Consider the following 20,722-nt stretch of genomic DNA (forward strand, 5'->3'; position numbering starts at 1 on the left):
TGGCAGCACTGTTCATCTCACACAGTCTGCTACTTGAATAATAGTTGATTGATTTGCATGACTGGTGTGACAGACAGACTGATACGCACTCGAGTGGGTCAAGGTCACGTTCAGTATGAATCACGTGGTTTACGACGCCGCCATTGACCGTCACGTGTTTGAAAATAACACTTGGGCTTAATGCATTGGAGATTTCTAAGAAAAACAAAAGCCATGTACCTGTAATAGATATTTTTTGTTTAACACTATTTTTTAACCTCGTGCAAGCTAAAACAATAGGTGATGATAAAAAACGAACGAAACGTGAATTCCTCCACTAATCAAAACAAACATGTTTAACGTCTTGTATTCCACTATAGGGCACTATAGTTGTGAGACTTCTGTAGAACTTCTGACATTGAAGATTAAAGCTCAATGAAGATCTTAAGATAGTTGGAGATTGGTTTGAACTCAATCATTTAACATTAAACTCCTCTAAAAGTAAAGTCATGCTGTTTGGAAGCAAGAGGAAAACCAACAACATCTCAACCATAGCCATCCAAGTAAACTCGAGAAAGGTTGAAAGAGTGCATAAATAAAAGTACCTTGGTGTGGCTTTTTCTAGTAACATGTCTTGGTCAGCTCACATCGAAAAACAGTTAACCATAATCAACAAACGCCTTGGTCTCCTGAAGCGAATCACACATCTTTTACGCCATGGTTAGCAAGGCTGATGTACTTCAAACTTTGCACAACAAAGCCGCCAAGATCATCCTAGATCGCCTTCTGCTGTCCTCAGCAACAGATTCACGTAAAGTCCTCAACTGGAAAGAGCTCACTCAACTTAAACACTATCATCCTTGTTTAAACATTTTCAAATGTATGAACAATTTCTTGCTGTGAGACCTCAAGTTGATCAAGCTAAATGAGCATGGTTACGACACAAGTAATGGAAATGAGTTTCGTTTGCCAAGTGTAAAAACGAATTGGAGAAAGAATTCAATTTCTTTGAAGCTTTCCAAAACATGTAATTTTATGCGTTTATCTATTTGCAATTCGTCTCATCATTTTTTTTTTAATGACTCAATTTTTTAAAATTATTGGTTTTACAGGACGTTTTACAGGACCTTTTTGAAAATCACTATAGTTGAAGAAGCATTCTGTTTAAATGTAAATAAATAAATAGATTCAAATTCCACTGATACGATTGCAAAATTAGTTTCACCGCGCGGATTAAAGGGCGCATCCTTGTTTCGTCCTCGTTTCTTCAAACATTTGTGTCAGAAATGTGAAGGATAATACTGTTCATGTTCTGGTACGTTTTTGTTGAATTTAGTTTATTTTCAACATTTCGATGTGTTTATGCGATGTGTTATGTTTAGCTAAAGCACGCGTATTTTCTTTTGAGGAGCCACATATTTACTGGATATAGCAAAGGAACGATGATGATATGCTTTATTTCATTTTCTGAACAAGAAGATGACAGGGTATGTTCAGGAAAAATTTAGGAAATCTCAATGTAGCTAAAAAACATTGCGTACCATCATGGTTGTCACCTATTTCAGTTTTAGCTTGCACGAAATTCAAAAATAGTGTAAACCAAAAAGATCTAATGACATTCCGAATTCAAATAAATAAATTTTCTTTATAAATATGCAACGCTAAATCATAGAATTTAAATATTTTACCTGCACAGTAGCCAGCGTGAACATCAAACGATGATTTTTGGAGCTTGTAAACATAGAAGCCATGACATCTTCGTACAAGAATAGTGGTGTTATATTTACAGCAATTGCCATCCCAGTTAAAACACACAGTACGACGAACTCCTCCGTCTTGAATACCCGGATGAGAACTAAGCAGCCAGCCGGTGGCCTGGGTTGAACAGCGCATGGAAGGAGTACAAGACTCAGGGATCTATAAAATAAAGTATGACGAGTAAAATGAAAATTAAGAAAGGTGATGGAAGACGATGACGATGATGATGATGACGATGTTGATGATAATGCTGATTAAGCTAATTAAGCTGCTGCTGATGATCTAAAAAAGTGGAATTGCGTTGAAGGTGGTGTTGAAAGATGACGACGATAAGGATAATGATGATGATGAAGAACGTTAGTAGTTTGACGAAGGTAGTAATGGAAGATGACGACAATGATCACGATGGGGATGATGATGATGATGATGCTCAAGAAAGGTGATATTGCGATGAAGAGGTTAATGGAATATGATGACGAGGATAATGATAATAATGATGATCAATAAAGGTGCAGTGTGATGAAATTGGTGATGAAAGATGAAAACGATACTGACAAATTGAAGAATGGAGATTTTAGTTGATATGATCTAATCCTCATCATTTACTATGTAGTAACCAATACTAATCTGCGTAGCATTGGAGGATTGGAGCCAATCACAGCGCGTTTAGCTGTTTAGCCCTCATTCTCAGGCTACTGTAGCCCATCTTTTGTGTATTTTTCTATTTTCTTTTGAATAAATGGAATAAACTTGTATACAAGAAGCAAAAATATGAAAAGGAAGAATAAAAATAACTTCACTTTATCGCCATATTTGTTTTGTTTTTTCAAGTTCCAAAACTGCTTAGGCCGGTCATTTTGTCCACTCAGCTGGTAATAGCTGTTGACTGGATTCTAAAGTCGCTTTAGGCACATATTTACTTACCTGCATAGATTGAGATGTAACAGGATCCTGGAGGCGGAACCACACAGACTCATTCACAGACGTGTCATTGGAAGCTTGATCAGGACTACTAATAACATCGTTCAAGGTTCGTTTGGTAGCAAGTATATGGTGCTTTGCACACATTCTGTGCCATGACACTCCTGGAAAAAGGAATCTTTTTATTATGGATTTGCATATGTAGTTATTAATGGAGAATAGACAGAGCTCAAGTGGGAATCATGAGTGGCATTGGAGTAGTAAACTTGTCTCTTTCACTTTCAATTCCTGGACTCCACAGTCACGTGTGAATAGATTTTGGACTCTTTCTTGATCCGAGGGTAAATTCTAATTCAGTCCTTGAGTTAACCGTGCCCTGACTTTAATCAGCCCAGAGGTTGTTTCAGGGTTCAATCTGTAAGTTAGCCATGCCCTGACTTAGATCAGCCCAGAGGCTGTTCTAGGGTTCAATCTGTGAGGTAGTTGGCCCCTTTGATCTGAGGTTGTTTTATGGTAACGGTCGATAAAATATCAGATTTAGTTCAGTTATGTTTCTACTATCACAGCTGTAATGTGATTGGATACGAGTAGAGTAGACTATGTTTCTACTATCACAGCTGTAATGTGATTGGATACGAGTAGAGTAGACTATGTTTCTACTATCACAGCTGTAATGTGATTGGATACGAGTAGAGTAGACTATGTTTCTACTATCACAGCTGTAATGTGATTGGATACGAGTAGAGTAGACTATGTTTCTACTATCACAGCTGTAATGTGATTGGATACGAGTAGAGTAGACTATGTTTCTACTATCACAGCTGTAATGTGATTGGATACGAGTAGAGTAGACTATGTTTCTACTATCCCACCTGTAATGTGAAACTGATGGAAATCTGATCCATGGATATTCGAGACGATGCATTCCCATTTTGATTGATTGCGGTTTTCGTTCAGCTCGTTTTCCTTGAAGACTGATGTGGTTGTGGTGTTTTGATGGATGACTCCGTCTCGTACCCAGGCCACAAAGGGTTCTGGGTAACCAAATACAGGACACATCAAAGCGGTTGGGAGTCCTTGAACCACGGTGGGGACTGGCTGATCAATATCTATGATGGCTGAAAAAACAACCAACCATGAAATCAATTTATTAATTAAAACTGAATGGACAATAACAAAATGAAGCGTGCAATATTTATCAAGTTCATACTATAAACTAATTGCGATTTTGAGACCGGAATAGCACGAAATATTGACGACTAGTTGGGAGAAAATATGTGTCGAATTGGGCGGAGTCGAGAAGCCCAAAATCGTCAATATTTTGTGGTATTGCCGTCTCAAAATCGCAGTTAGCTTTGTATCGCGATTCTAATATTTTTCAATTAAATGAGCATAAAGGAACAAAATAAAATAAAATTAAGGAAAAAGCCAGAGAAGTGATAATGATTTTCTTCAGATTCTCACTACCTGACAGTCGTCTCTCTAGCAAAGGTTTCTGGAAAATGCTCGTCGTTTTTGAAAACTTTGTATATTTTCTTTGTTTTCATCAAAATTTCACTTTCATTCTAATAAAATGATATAAGTTTTGAGATAATTTTATTGCTTGCACTGTTTGTTTTTATTTTTATACTTAATTCTTTATATCCTAATGCTTTGTAAATTTGCACGCCAAGTGTTCGCTCAAGCAAGATTTACATTTTCGAGAATACAAAACCGAAGTAAGCTTAAGCTTATTTGAAAAAAAAAAGGTTATTATAATTTCTTTTAAAAATGTTCTGCGCTCAAATTTATCATCTTTTCCGAAGGAAACGGCCGAGTTATAAATTGGGCCTCGTTTTTTGCGTTAACTCACAAATCGCCGACGCGTTCACAGCGCATGCGTTGATTCTATGGAGTGCGCATGCGTTGATTCTATGGAGTGCGCATGCGTGGTAGTATGCGCCGTATTTTCGCCGTCAATCAAACGCTATGAGCCAATCGCGCGCGGTAATTCTGATACGACAATTATATGTAAGACCATATCATGATGATATTATCAGTATGATATTTTATAGCTAGTCATGGAATACCTTTGCTCTCGGAATAAACTTCAACTTCACAGACTGTCAGTATTCCCATGTGAATCAGCCTGATGTTGACATAGCGGCCAGTCTTTCTCGGTTTACAGTAGAAGGACTTTTTGTTGAGAGTTTCCATGGAATAAATGCCTCCACATCTGTCTCCACCTGTTCAATAAAACGTTACAATACTACCTCGTTATCATCATTTCGATAATCTTTGAGGTAGTGTGAGATTGAGCAGCACGGGTCCAGCAAACGAAAATATATTTGGTGAGGGTAAAATTCCTAAAATACAAAGCACCTCAGTATGAGTAGAAGTTTGTTTAGATTCCTACCGAGCTAATGATGTTGAGATATGAGTTATAGCCATCCTTTCCCACTCATCATTTTGAGGAACCCTATATATTTCCAAAACATTGTTCTTCGCCAATCTTCACCCAGCCCTCTCTCAGTTGGCCCACTGCATTCATAACTTGAGATACCCAACCCTCTCCCCCACCGTCTTAAGGGGAAGTCAGTTGGGGTCCTTAAGCTTGTATATAGTTTTACTAGTTTTACCCTTAAATTTTGCTCCGTCATGGCAGTTTTTAAAATTATATCAACTTACCCACTCGTATATCAATGTTTTTCAGTCGTTGTTTTCCTGCATCAACTCTGTTCACCATAAATATTTCAGACACAGGTTTAATAGAGCCCAGGTCCACGCGCCACCACGGATTGTTCTCATTTGCTGTGTGCGTACAAGAGTTCCCGCCAAAGTCTCCATTTGAATTACCATCAACTGCTCTGTTTGGTGTCCCTCCCCCTTCAGTGGAGGATTGTGAAGTAGGTCTTTGAAGGGCAATATTTTCTATACAAAAAATTAAATGATTATAGGCAAGGCAAGGCAAGGCAAGGCAAGGCAAGGCAAGGCAAGGCAAGGCAAGGCAAGGCAAGGCAAGGCAAGGCAAGGCAAGGCAAGGCAAGGCAAGGCAAGGCAAGGCAAGGCAAGGCAAGGCAAGGCAAGGCAAGGCAAGGCAAGGCAAGGCAAGGCAAGGCAAGGCAAGGCAAGGCAAGGCAAGGCAAGGCAAGGCAAGGCAAGGCAAGGCAAGGCAAGGCAAGGCAAGGCAAGGCAAGGCAAGGCAAGGCAAGGCAAGGCAAGGCAGGCAAGGCAAGGCAAGGCAAGGCAGGCAGGCAAGGCAAGGCAAGGCAAGGCAAGGCAAGGCAAGGCAAGGCAAGGCAGGGCAAGGCAGGGCAAGGCAGGGCAAGGCAGGGCAAGGCAGGGCAAGGCAGGGCAAGGCAGGGCAAGGCAGGGCAAGGCAGGGCAAGGCAGGGCAAGGCAGGGCAAGGCAGGGCAGGGCAAGGCAGGGCAGGGCAAGGCAAGGCAGGGCAAGGCAGGGCAAGGCAAGGCAAGGCAGGGCAAGGCAGGGCAGGGCAAGGCAAGCGCTAAACTAAGCTGAACTAAAACACAAACATATGCACTTATATGCAAGCGTTTTCTTTTTGTATCAGGGCCCAGTTGTAAGAGGGGTGGATAGCGCTTTCATGGATAAATCTGTTATCCAATACATTTATTCTCTAGATAGGATTTATCCGTCGGACAGCGCTATTTTGCATGTTATCGCACATTCTTACAACCGGGCCAGGCTAAAGGGAATAAGAGGGGGCTTTGCTTACCGGTAGGATTGCGGTTGACCATTACTTCACATAAAGTTAATTCCTTGCTGGCCCCCGGTAGGTGAACACTGACATACCTCCCTCTTAAACCAGGTGAACATTTAAAGGCTGACTTTAACTGACCGGAAAAGGATGGAATGTCTGTGCATTTAGGATTTGAAGCACTACCTTCTCCAAACTGGTCACCTGAAATGAGATTGATGGGATGAGCTCCATAAGTCGATAATACAAGTACAGTAAAAGTTCTCTGGAGGATATTGCACGGTATGGGTAATAATAATAATAATAATAATAATAATAATAATAATAATAATAATAATAATAATAATAAAAATAATAATTTATTAACTTACTATAGCGCCGTTTAACATTAAAATGATCAAAAGCGCTTTACATGAATGAATAAATAAAATATGAATATATAGCTCTTATTAACCGAGTGCGTACCTTAAGTTATGGACCGAGTTTTTTCCACTGCCTTATGGCACAAGCGCGTAGCGCGCGGGCCATAAAAAAGTGGAAAAAACGAGGATCCATATGATCCATAACTTACGGTACGGACCGAGCAAACGAGGTTAATAAGATATTTATTATATGGCAAGGTATTGAGATTAAAAAGGGGCGAAGCAACAAAAAGTAAATTTAACAGCGCATGTCAAACGAGAACTGCATTTGGAAGGTCTTTCTGTACGTGCTACAAGTCACGTATGTTTGAGTCGCTCAAAAAGAGAAGTTTTAGTTTACTTTGAATGAATTTAGCAATAGCTTAAAGTTTTATGAAATACTAGTTAACTAAATTGAGGCTTTCTTTTGCAAAACATGTAAATGCAAAGCAACAAAGGCATCAGAAGAAGACCTCAAGAACTCAACATGAGATTGAGAAGAAAACCGTCGTACTTCAAACTTAAAGCTATTCACAACCTAGATGAAAAATACTACAGCCTTCCGCTTGTTTTCCAGCCTTTTATTGAGGAAAACCTGTCTCCAGAAATGAATGCGAAGCTTTAGAAAATTACGGCTGGCTGAACATGGATAGTTTTCGTCAATTTTCAACGTTTTGACTGTTTGAAGCAGGCCGCCATATGCACAATGGCTGAAGTCATGAAGACGGCACACTTTCGACCCAATTAAAAAAGGTACTGCCAACTCTCCTGTCTAAAAATGCATTCAAATTAAAGTGGGGGTGAAATATTACTGAAGTATGGAAATACTTCAAGATGGATGAGCCTAGAAAACTGCTTAAAACGTTTACCAAAGAAACTACTGGCTTCTTCACCCGATCGATTCAGATAAGTTCAAACTGGACGTTGTTAGCTCACTGAAATAACAATTTTACGCTAATTCTACTTGTAAACCTATCTTTTTTTCATTTACTGAATTAGCCGCTGTTCACCACCCTTTAGTTCGTAGTTTGACTCAGCTTTAGCTTTAGCATAGCTAGTTTTTCTAGTTTTTTCTAGTCGTACAAAATCGCTCAACTACTGCCGTGTAGAGCCTTGATCGAAAGAGTTTCGCTTGTATGAAAGAGTTGTCGCTTGTTTGATAAGTTTTATATTAAATACCAGTGACTTTCAGTTATCTTTAATTATTTATTGAAGGTTTCTCGACGATTTTCATCGACAAATATATTTTTTTGATAAAGATTTGAATGTTTTAAAAGATCATAAGTACGAACACTCAGTGAACCATTTCATTTTTCGGTCCGTACCTTAAGTTATGGACCGCAAATTGACCAATCATAGCGCGTGAAATTACCTTGCCATATAATAAACATATATATACAATACTTATGATAAATTAAGATATAACTATAAAAAGCTAACGAAGAAAAGATATATATGTATATATAAATATAATATGTATAAGGAAAATAAACTATAATAGAAAACTATGTTAGAATTGATAAAAATTACCTATTGTAAGCTATATTAAAAATATATGTCTTGAGCTGTTTTTTAAATACGCCAAGTCAAGGGTGGATCCAGGGTAGTTTACGTGATTTCCGTAAACTACTCAATTTTTTTCAAAGCTACACATTTCTTTCTAAATAATGTCAAAATATGTGTATCACATTATTCTAGAAACTTCTAGAAACAACTCACTTGATTGTTTTTCAGTTAATTATTAAAGAAAAGTCAAACAAAAATGAGTAATCTCGTCATTTCTGCCGATTTATTACCGATTCCCGCAAAAATGTTCGGGTTTCGGATATCTCCGTCGGTACGCATCGGAATGCTATCGGAAAACGATCGGAAAACAGCCTTTGTCAAATAGAACCTCAGGAGGTGAGCGTGCGTAGTTGTAGAGCTAGGCCGGTGTGATGATCGTAAACTACTCAAAGACTTCTCTGATTTGCTGGAAACACGTTGATTGTTTTGGAAACCACTCAAACCCTTTTCTGATTGGCTATCTACTTTGCAAACTACCTCATAAACTACCCGCAAAACTATAAAAAGCTAGACCTACCCCCGTTGGGTCTCTTTCGTTCTTATGATTAGAGTCAAAGACTTACTGTAGTTTGAACGAAGGAATATTCTACAATGCGTGGCGACCCGATTTGCAGGAGAGAGGACTGTTCTCCTTTCGACATTGGCTTGAATTTTAAAGAAATTTGCTCTTCATCACCACAAGATAAGCTGGGGTTCATTGAGAATGTGTGGAAACCAGGTGAGATTTTTGATTTCCCACTGTCAATAGAAAATAGAAAGCCTCGTAAGTTTGTCTTTGAATTGCTTAGAAGATATCCCTGGCTTGCATACTCTAAATATCTCGATGGAGCATTTTGTTTTCCCTGTGTTTTGTTTGGAGTAGAATCTGGTAGAAATGCTCATAAATTAGACAAGTTGTTGAAGTCCCCACTCACATGTTGGACTTCAGCGGCTTCGAGACTTACAAAACACGCCAGCGGTAAATGTGAGTTGCACAATTTTGCTGTAATTGCCATGGATAACTTTTTGAAAACAATGAGGCAGCAAGCGGTCCCAGTAGATCAGCAGTTGAATAATATTATTCAACAGCAAATCGATAGAAATAGGACGGTCCTTAAGTCCTTGTTTGAAACGATAATTTTCTGTGGGCGAAACAACATAGCTCTCCGGGGTCAACGCGGCGATGACCCAACAAATGCTAGTCTATCAGGAAACTTTCAGGCTCTGCTAGAATTTCGAGTGCAGAGTGCTGATCAAATACTGCAGAATCACTTGGAAACTGCACCCAGAAATGCAACTTACATTTCTAAAACCATCCAGAATCAGATGATAGAAACAGTAGGTTCTTACATTTTAACTAGTTTGTCAAAGGAAATCAGAGACAGTAAGTTTTTCTCTGTTATGGCAGATGAAGCTGCAGACATTTCTAACAAAGAAAATCTTTCTTTAGTGATAAGATTTCTTGATTCAAGAAATATAATTAGAGAAGAATTTATTGGGTTTTCTCTTTGTGATGAGGGAACAACTGGAGCTGCCATCAAAGATAAAATACTTACAGCAGTAGCAGAATTAGATATGGACGACTGCAGAGGCCAGTGTTATGATGGGGCAGGCAATATGGCAGGTTGCTTGAATGGAGTTTCAACACTGATAAGAAATGAATTTGACAAAGCAATTTATGTTCACTGTATGAACCACAGGCTGAATTTGTGTGTTGCTGACACATGCCAACAACCACTTGTTAGAAACATGATAGATACTGTTAAAAGAATTTCTGATTTTTTTGACAATTCACCAAAGAGACAGCAGTATTTGGTCATGAAGGTTAAAGAGATAATGCCTCAAACTAACCATACTGTTCTGATAAATGTATTCCGAACAAGATGGATCGAAAGAATAGAAGGAATGGACAGAGTTGTAGAACTTCTTCGTCCTGTTGTTGCTACGCTTGAAGACATATCAATGAACAACAATGATCTTGGAAGTGGGGACTGGAATCGACCAAGTAGAAATGATGCACAGACCTTTCTGAATGCAATAACTTTTTCATTTATTGTTGCTATTGTTATTGTTAGACACATGTTAGATTTAACCCGACCTCTCACTTTCAAATTACAAAAGAAAGCAATGGATCTTCTCAAGGCAAAGGATGAACTTGCACTTTTAAAGTCAGTCTTAACAGAGATGAGAACTGACATTGATGCCAGGCACAATGCACTCTACCAGGAAGCTGTCACTTTAGCAGGTCAAGTTTCAGTTCAACCAACCATGCCTAGAGTAGCTCAGAGACAAGTTCACAGAGCCAATGCTGCAGCCCAAAAACCCTGAAGAATATTATAGGACAAATTTAACTGTAGTTTTTCTAGACCATATAGTCCAACAACTGAACAACAGATTTCAAGATGATGTGTTTGTTTGCTACAGAGCACTTTCAGTTATTCCATCAATTATGCTGGCCACTGGTATTGTTTGGAAGGATAATGTATTAGCCTTTTGTGAACATTATAGGCAGGATATACCTAATTATGCAGGTTTACAAGCAGAACTTATTCTGTGGGAGAGAATGTGGATGAGGAAAGATGATCTAGGAGAGGAAGTCCCTGATAGTTTAGAAGGGACACTTGAGCACATTGACAATGTTGCTTATGCTAATATACATACCATACTTCAAATCCTTATAACTATCCCTATGTCATCTGCCTCTTGTGAAAGGTCCATTTCAACCCTCCGTAATCTTAAGAACTACTTAAGAAATACTATGGCTCAAGACAGAAGGAATGGACTGGCACTGATGCATTCCCACAGAGACATGGACTTAGATCTTGAGGAAATAATAGATTTATTTGCTACTTTAAATCCTAGACGAATGAGAATGGAGAATATCTTACAGTAATATTCTATATAATATTTTTTGGACCACCACTCCAGTGTTCTTAGAGTACTTGTGAGCTATGTTCCATCTGGATTAATAATTATCTGATTTTTAATACTTAAACTGATGGGGAACAGTACAGGAACAAGGTGGAATTTTTAAAAACTTATTCCTTTCTGAAATCTATAATATTGTTCACTGAGTTTTAATTAAGCTTGAATGGTCTTTACATATTCTCAACTGAACTCAGCAATGAACTCATCTATAGTGGAACATCTCAATCTAAATAAGGTAATGTATCCATTTTGTATAATTTGCTAGTACATGTAAATTCTAGTACACTGATATTGTGATTGTATGTTTTCTATTTTTCATAAAGTATTCAATTTGCTGCCATGCCACTTTTCCTTTAATAGCATCTATTTTGCATTGTACTTTTACATACTAATACTTTTGATGTCATTTTTTTCACATGGTGTCCTTTGATGTGCTAGATTCTTCAACTGAGATAAATCTGTACAAGGATCTTGACTGCAGACAGCATGCTATGCTAGATGTATCCTTTTAGGTAGTTTATAACTAATAGGGGTATGGTGGGTTGGGTATAAATTCAGAGTAAACTACTCATGTCGAAACCCTGGATCCACCCCTGCAAGTGATCTAATTTCCCGAATATTCATAGGAAGGCTGTTCCACAATGTGGGGGCAGCAGCATAAAAAGAACGAGCCCCTAACGTAGAAAGCATACGCCCCTTGGGACGGTCTAAAAATAATGAATCATTCGTTTTGAGAGAATAAACAGAACAGGACTTAATAGACACTAAATTACTAATATAGCTAGGCGAGATATTATAATATATAGCCTTAAAAGTAATACTTAAAATGTTAAAATAGATGCGGTAAAAAACAGGTAGCCAGTGAAGGTTATATAGAGCGGGTGTAATATGTTCATACTTTCTAGTGTTCGTAATTAATCTGGCAGCAGTGTTTTGTACGCGTTGTAGCTTAGTGATCTGATATTTAGGAAGGCCATACAGCAAGCTATTACAATAATCTAGTCTGGACGTAATGAAAGCATGGACTAATGTTTTAAGGCAATCCTGAGAAAAGTATTTTGAAATCCGGCGAATATTGTGAATATGATAGAAAGCAGCCTTACAAACTTGATTTATATGAGCATCCATACTAATTGAATTGTCAAAAATAGTTCCCAAGTTCCTACCTTTAACAGAAGGATCAATCGTATGATCACCTACATGAAGTACTGACGGATTTAATTTATTTAATTTTTGAAGAGTTCCAATTACTAGAAATTCAGTTTTATCATCATTTAGTAAGAGTCTGCCTTTAATCAGCCAGTTCCTTATATCTTTAATAGATTCCTCCATTGCGCGAATGGCCTCATCCTGCGCGTTAGCATCATCAGGCTTAAAACTCACGTATAGCTGAGTATCATCGGCATAACAATAGGCCTTTGGGAGATGACGTTCAATAAGCTTGAACAGCGTAGAAGTGTACATAACAGATAGTAGAGGACCCAAATAGGAACCTTGTGGTACCCCACAGTTGAGATGGCATTGCTTGGACAGAGATCCATCAATACAGACTTGTTGGCATTGATTAGAGAGATATGAACGGAACCAGTCAAGTGTAACGCCGCGCATTCCAATGTCCTTCTCAAGCCTCTCCAACTGAATGTCGTGGTTGACGGTGTTGAAGGCCGCACTGAGATCGAGCAGCACCATAAGTGTGACATGCTGAGAGTTCATGTTCAATAGAACATCGTTCATCACTTTCAGCAACGCTGTTTCCGTACTGTGGTGTTGGCGGTTCGACGACTGAAGTTCAGGATATAACGAGTTGATTATCATGTGGCCATGCGTTTGTTGTAAAACAGCCTTCTCCGTAAGCTTAGAAATGTACTGCAGGTTACTTACAGGGCGATAGTTCTTGAGTATCAAATCAAGCCCGGGCTTCTTGAGTAACAGATGAACGCACATTTCCACTGATCAGCAAATTCTCTATTCTGTAGCGATATATTAATGATCTTTGTAATTACTGGCAACAGAACATCGATACAGCCGATTACAAGTGTTGTTGGTATAGGGTCGAGCAAGCAAGACTTTTTTGGCGTGGCCTCAATGAGTTTCCGGACATCGTCTTGGCTCAGTAGATTAAACTTGTCAAAAGAGGGTACTTCAGGAATATTCTCGCTTGCACTGTAAGGGGGAGAGGTCGAAACCATTTTGTCAAGTTTGGTCTGAATGGTGTTGATCTTTTGAACAAAAAAGTCGCCAAATTTATTGGCAAGGATAACCTTATCCTCGAATTGAGGATACTCAATCTTGTTCACTCTTCCAAGCAGTCTCTTAGTTGCCGAAAACAGTTTCCTCTGATCGGTACTGTTTTCTTCGATGAAGCCTTTGAAGAACGCTTTACGCGCCTCATTCATAAGAATATTGGTATTGTTCTTGGTAGCTTTGTATATAAGTCAATCAGCCTCCAATCCAGTACGCCTCCATCTCCTCTCCGCTCTACGCTTCTGTCTTCTAGCCTCCTTGATGTCATCGTTGAACCATGGTACGAGGGGCCTAGCTGGATTGGTCTTTGTGACGAGTGGTGCATGCCGATCAAGGGCAGACGCAAGAGTGGAATTATAACAAGTAACAAGATCACTCAGTGTGTCCGGGGTATTTGTACATGGATCTGAAGATGAAATTTCATCAGACAGTGCTCCCAGATCAACGGCTTTGATCCTCCTGAAGGTCACTGCTTTCTTGGTAATCCTAGGCTTGTCGAGGTTTAACCGACATATAACAGACCATTGATCGGAAATGTGATAGTCCGATATCGGAGTTTTCTTGACCAAGAGCAGCAGTAAGGGGGACTCGCGGAGGGGGTACCGGGAGACACGGGTATTACCCGCGCCAACCCCTATGCGTCGGCAGCGGGTATTACCCGAGCGGCGCGATAATTCCCTTACTGCTGCTGTGTTTACGAGAGTAGAAAAGGTAGCCGAAAATGGTTGCCGAAACAATGGGTAAAAATATACTCTTTTAACTGCTGCTGTGTTTGCGAAATCTATGTATTAAGTTAAAATATTTGTGTCGCAAACGAAGGTTAAAATATTTCCTAGATATAGATGGATAACATCGCGCGCATTCAAAACAAAACTGTACGCAAGCTGCGAACCCAGGTATTGGATCGTTTGGACGCCGACTTCGCCTTCACGACATTCACAGAAGGAGACACAGAAGAAATCATGGATGAAGAAAGAGCCGAAAAGATAATAGACCTGATGCCTGAAGGTAACTACCGTTTACAGTTAACGTTTATAAAGTATTACGACGGCGACTGGGTAATAGAAAGAGGCCGTAACCCTATTCGGGCGTCTGGTAAGGAGAACCTGTTTGTCTTAAATAAGCAAACGCGCCCCGGAGCGCTGGTAGGCATCGACGCGCTGTTCTACGAGGTTGCTTACCCTGTTACGGTAGCTATCTACGGTGCGTATGAGATCAAAGAGCCAGACGTTAGGAAACTCAAGCCAATGCGACATCCCGGCAACTGCGTCGGGAAACTGGTAAGGGAATTCTTTGAAGATTCCGCCCGCGGAGGTAAGTTAACTCCGAAAAGAAAAGAAGCCATCAGGAAATGGGAAAACTCCACCTACAAGGCTGGAGCGACGATAAATAACATCAAGAAGCTAGAAACCCTCTTAGAAAGGCGCATACATGTGAAAGATATCACGGATGGGTACATTTATCCTGGGACGCACAAATACGGGGGCAGAGGCGCGCCTATAGTCATTTACCAGCATAATGGGCATGCCTGGAGAGAGCTAAGATTCCCAAAGAAGAAGGAGACAAAAATCTACAAGGCCTCGCCATTGGCAGAGCTAATACATGAGAATTCCTTTTGGTTGATGGATCCCGAAGGAAGTCAGTTTATTACCCAAGATGGTACCCTATACCGTCCGGAGGTAGAGCATCGGCGCATCCAAAGCGCTTGTGAGACCTTACGTGGAGACTTCTCAGATGAGGTTCTTAGCTCCCGCAGCTTGGACTTTCTAGCCGCGAAAAAGAGAAACGGCTGGAGACCAATCCCAAAGGAATTCAAAGAAATATCCAAAGCGTGCGTAGAACATGGTCACGGGGGCCTGTGGAATATGGAGTACAACGAAGACGAATACGTGTCCTTAGACATGAAGCACTGCTATCCTGCGTCATTTAAAGGCCTGGGAGATTGTAAGGAATATTACGACCGCTACGGCCATCCAGATTCACAGTTCTTTCGTGTGTCCTTAGACGGCAGCTACGACGCGCCAGCTACGGGGTTCGTCAGATTAAGGTCTTGGAAGTTGGCTAAAGACTTGCACCCATAATTTACGCATGGTACGGGAAGCATCTACAAGAGAAAGAATGGATACCAGTGCCATTGTTAAAGTTCTTTGAAGAGCGTAAGCTCCTGAAATACACAGCGCATGAAGCCATACTTTGCCATAGCGCCTACACGAAGTGGCTCCCAGAGCACAACCCAACCGCCCGAATTGTCATAGCCAAATTTACCCAGGGCGCTAAGGAGGGAGAGAAGCACATGCAACGGCGTTTAATAACAGACGAAGGAGAGTTAAGCTTCCTCATAAAACGTGCCCACGATCAAGGAACGATGGTGTCTGTAGAGAAATGGGATTACCTCGTAGAAGATCAGCTGCACAAATGGAATGCGCTGTGTTATTATCAGGACCATCGACCGCAATATTATCATCTGCGTGCCAGCATGCTCGCATATGCGCACATTAACCTATTAGCGATGCTCCTGCGGTTTGACAAAGAAGATATCCCCCGCGTAGCCACGGATTCCTTATACGTAAAGCCTAGCGTGTTGGAAAAGATGAAAGAATTCTACACAAAAGACGAGTTGGCGGAAAGTGGACAATGCCGCGTCAAAGACGAAGAGATCAAAGCTTGGAGGGAACGCGTAGAATACCAAGGAGAACACACCCGTGGTTCCGCAACCCCCACCGCGGACCCCCTACCTTCAGTTGCGGACCCAATCTCTTACCAACGCTTCTCTTACCTCTACGGTACGGGAGGCAGCGGTAAGACGACGCGTGTGTTAGAACTCTTTCCTAAGATAAAGGTGCTAACGCCAACGCACCGTTTGGAACGAGAACTCTGCGAAATGGGCCACGACGCACAAACCTACCACAGCTTCTTCCGTTGGAATGGTCAAAAGTGGGTACCGGAAGCTATCCACGACGTACCACCAGTAATACTTTGGGATGAGATTTGCACCGTTCCTTTAGAAATCCTGCAGGAGTTCGTAGACTTTCTCCGTGGGAAATGCCAAGTAGTATTCGCCGGAGATCCCTGCCAGCCTCCTCCAATAGCCGGAGAGATGCCCCACGAATGGTTAAAGGAACTAACCACCGAATGTAGATACTGTGAAGAAATTAACACCGACTACCGCAGCAATAATCAAATACGTAAGCTAAAAGCAGAACTTCGGGGGCTTAGTGATGCCGACCAATGCAAAACGCTGCGCAAACGCGTACGAGCGAAGTCCTACGAGGATTTCCTATACGCTTGGCATCCAAAAGATTTGGCGTTAAGCAGCAAACGCGCAGCACAGTCTCGCATACAAAAAGACCTCTTCAAAATACACCAAGAGCGCTTCCCTACGCATTTGGTGCCCGTTTCTTACAAACCCCACGACACCCGCATGCAAAGGAAAGACGTTTGCGTACCCGTTACCGACATCCAACTGCAGAACGCAGTAACGCACGATAAAGCCTGGGTACCCATAGAAAAGGTGGAAAAAATAACCTCCCACCCAGACTGGCGCTTGGGCTATTGCTTGACAGTCCACAGCGCGCAAGGGCTTACCATAAAAGAAACCTTATGGATCATAGACCAGCGGCTGTGTTGGAGCAACCTTATCTACACCGCCGTAAGCCGCGTAGAATATGCCAAACAGTTAAAAAGAGCCTGGGGGCCGCAACTGCGTTACGACCGCACCCCAGAAGACATAGCAAAGGAGAACATTGCCAAGAAACTCCTTCGCTACAAAAGACACGACGACGAGAAGGGTCATGTCTTTGACTTATGCGTGGACGACGTCTATAAGAAAGGGGCAAGGTGTGCCAAATGTAACATACCTCTACTATGGAGGTTTGACCCAAATGACGATCAGCAGTTCTCCGTGGATCGTATCAACAACAAGCGCGGCCATTGCAGAGGTAACGTAAGACTGACATGCCTAGAGTGTAATCGGGCGCGTGGAGCAGCACTACTCTGAGTCTTTGGGGACTATGAGCAGCTCTTCCTTGACAAATCCACGACTTGGGCCATCTAGGTAATACAACACGGGTTGCCCTTCCTTGGTGACGGACTTCGAAATCTCATACGTTTCCAGGGATCAGTTAGGATCCGTGGCTCTCTTGCGGCCACCTTCGAGTTCCCCCGGCTGATAGAGGTATCGGACCACTATGTCGCGGGGGAGCTTTTTTTCCTTCAGTCCGACCGCCCTCCAACTTCTGACGTAGGACTTGTGTTCCACGTATTTCTTCTTCATAGCATCCCTTGGTTTCATTCCCGTAGCCCTGGCCTCCTCGTTGTTAAAAGCCGCGACGACCTGGGGGAGCCTCTGAGTCCATTCCCTGTTGCGTTTGGAGGGATCTTCCAGCTCTTTCCAATACTGGTATCCAAAGAGGCGCTCGGCCAGGCTCTTATTGAATCTTTCAACGATGCTCTGACCCCTGTGGTACTCAGCTTCGGCTCTCCTAATCTTGGTGCTATGGTCTTTCAGGGTCTTGGTAACCACGCCCATGAACTCCGTCCCCGCATCCACTTGCAGCAGCTTGGGCCATTTCAAAACGCGCTTACAAATCCTACCTAGGGCTTCTGCAACTTCCCCAGAATCCTAGCTGGTTATGGGTTCGGCGTTCTTGTATCTGCTTGCGATATCGACTACGGTCAAAGCGTATCTATAGGTCTTTCTTCTTACCTTGTCGTGCGGTAAGAAAAGCAAATCCGCCTGATGAACTTCATTGGGGGCATTTACGGCGAAGCTGGGCCTGGGAATGTACTTGGGCACGGGAAGATAGACCTGCCAGAGGGTTTGTTTTTTTAACCAGTTCTTAGCCGTTTCTTCTGATACCCTGGCCGCGGTCGCGAGTTTCTTGATAGCAGACGCTCCTTTCCAATAGCCTTCAGGCCCATAGTAAATCCTTTTATGTTTGTCCTCTACGCGGCCCATTTTATGAATTCCAAAACAAGATTGATCTTGCGTCCGTTAAAATCCACTGTCTCTCCGTCCACTTTAATGGTGATGTTTATGCTTTCTACCAAATTAGAAAAATCATAGCACAAAGAAATGGGAGTGTATTCTACCAGGTCAAATGGATTACCATGAGGTGGAAACTTGGACATAAGAGAAGACTTTTTCCATTGCTGTAACTATTGACCAAGTCGCAATAGACTTCGTAAGAGGATGCGACTTTCCATTTCACGGGTATGGCCGTGTTGGTAATTTCCTTGCCTGAGACACCTAGTAAAGATCCCAATGCCTCGTATTTTCATAGGGTTACCGAGAACTCGTTTGGTAGATTGTGTTTGAAGGTCATTTCGTGCGGCAATCCTGTGGTGAGCTTATAACCGCGCTTGGCGAGCTCCATAGCAAGGGTGATTGGCGTGTAATGTCCATCGGGTAGCATTACGCCTTGATAATTGTTAGATCCCTTATGCACGGTGACCATACCATTGACTAAATTATACCAAGAATTGTACAAAGAGCAACTAACCAGCCGAACCTTATGTGCCTTAATGGGGGGATTCAAGTAAGTGGTAAAGTTATTCTTGTCGCTTTCCAAAAAGACGATCATATATTTCAGGAAACACAGTTTCCTTCTAGAAGCAAGCTACGCTTGCTGACTTAGACTAAGTACGCCAAAGCTACGCCTCCGGCCAGCCCTGCGACTCCTACAAATACCAGCTCATTGTCTTTTTGTTTCTTAGAAGGCTGGTAGTAATTCTTAAACTGGGGCTTTCTCATTCTAAAGTCGGGGTGTGCTTGCGCATAGAGCTTAAAGGCGTAGTCTGTGTTTTCGAAGTTCTTATCCGCCTGCATTTTGTCTTGGTAGTTCTTGTCCAACCAATCCCTGTAAGCTTGTCTTTTTTCATTCCAAGCCCCCACGTCCCTTTGATATTTCTCCAGCGCCAAGTCGTGTCTCTTTCTTTCAGCTTCGAGACTACTTCCGCCAGTTGCCGCCTTTTCTATGTACTTACCTGCGTAACTGGCGCCAGTGAATGCTAAAGCAGCAATTAGTGAACCTCCTATCATAGCAGCCATTTATATCTTAGAAGGGATGTACTTTTCCTTCTGCAGATAGTCCTTTAGCATGATAGCCCCGCCCACGGCAGCGGTCATTTTAGCAAAGTTGGCGCAGCTCTTGCTTGGGTCTTCAGTAAAGTCTTCTTTGAGCACTTTCTTACCTACCCAACCAATACCCGCAACAATGGAAGTAATAATAGCTGCCTCTTCAACAGTTTTCAATAACGCGTTTGACATTATATTACAAAGTGAGAAGGTTATTCCATTACGGGTATTTTGCTTCTAGGCTCCTGCGTCACATGCACGGGTTCTACTTTTGGCTTCGTAGCCCGCCATTGTAAGTAGAGGCTGCCTGCTGCTATAGCAACTCCCAACGCGCCGATGACGTACCCAGGATTAATAAGGGATTCGCCTTCGTCCTCCACCTTTTCTTCTTTTTTGGCTTTGTTCTTCCTGTTCATCTCTGCGAGCTTCTTTCCGGCAGCGACTCTGCCTGGAGATTTAGCCTTGGTGATTCGTTGCTCCTCTTGGGGCTGCTCCTCCGCCTTTGATTCAGCTTCACTCATTTATATCTAAGGACTTGAAGGACTTGATAAGTAACTTAAGGACGACTTGACTAAGTACTTGAGGCGACCTGGGTAATTCCTGAGGATGACTTAAGTAAGTACTTAAGAAGGACTTGAGGCGACTTGATCAGGTACCTCAGCAAGTGCCGCTTGGAAGACCTTTTCGACTTCTCTGTCCTTCTTGAAGTCCTTCCAAGACGTTGTAAGTTCTTTCAAGTCGACGGGCTGAGCTACGTGAAGTGCCGCGGAGGCGACTGCCATTAACTTACCGCACTTCAAAGACAACCACCCGCAGGTTATCTTAAGTTCTTGGGCGATGACATAGTCATCTCTTATGTCCTTCTGTAGTTGCTCCACTTCGTCTATGGGCAGCGCAAGTCCGAGAAGCTTGGTGGCAAGTCGGATAGCGGAGTCTGCTACGGCGTCGGTGGTCTTACTTGCAAGGGCAGCCTCATACCTCTTATGGAACTTCTTGACTTCCTCTTCTGACAACTTGTTAACTTGCTCATGGGTAAGTTCCTTGCCTAACATTTCTTTGCACTTCCGAGAAGACACCAGGATGTTAAGTTGTTCCTTAAGGTTACTTTCATCTAGCTGTGTGGGGACTTCATCTATCAACTGCTCAATCTCCATATACATTAGGAGTTAAAG

At 41.8% G+C, this 20,722-nt stretch overlaps 1 protein-coding gene and 2 pseudogenes across 1 annotated transcript; 2 read left to right on the forward strand and 1 right to left on the reverse strand.

Moving 5' to 3' along the window:
* Window positions 1-20,722, forward strand: part of LOC148910627 (uncharacterized) — a 124,898-nt pseudogene that overhangs the window by 16,628 nt on the left and 87,548 nt on the right.
* Window positions 1,063-6,519, reverse strand: LOC116297445 (uncharacterized). The gene is made up of 7 exons (XM_089031372.1): window positions 6,375-6,519; window positions 5,326-5,568; window positions 4,728-4,883; window positions 3,531-3,776; window positions 2,662-2,822; window positions 1,668-1,896; window positions 1,063-1,139 (listed from the first exon to the last, which is right to left on the reverse strand). Exons 1-7 carry the CDS (start codon window positions 6,394-6,396, stop codon window positions 1,063-1,065), a joined length of 1,134 nt encoding a protein of 377 aa, XP_088887498.1. The 5' UTR covers window positions 6,397-6,519.
* Window positions 8,915-11,195, forward strand: LOC148910629 (52 kDa repressor of the inhibitor of the protein kinase-like; annotated as a pseudogene).

This window comes from Actinia tenebrosa, unplaced genomic scaffold (genome assembly GCF_029948245.1).
Source record: "Actinia tenebrosa isolate PJP-AT-01 unplaced genomic scaffold, QUT_ActTen_1.0 PGA_scaffold16__25_contigs__length_10494907, whole genome shotgun sequence".
Taxonomy (NCBI): Eukaryota; Metazoa; Cnidaria; class Anthozoa; order Actiniaria; family Actiniidae; genus Actinia; species Actinia tenebrosa.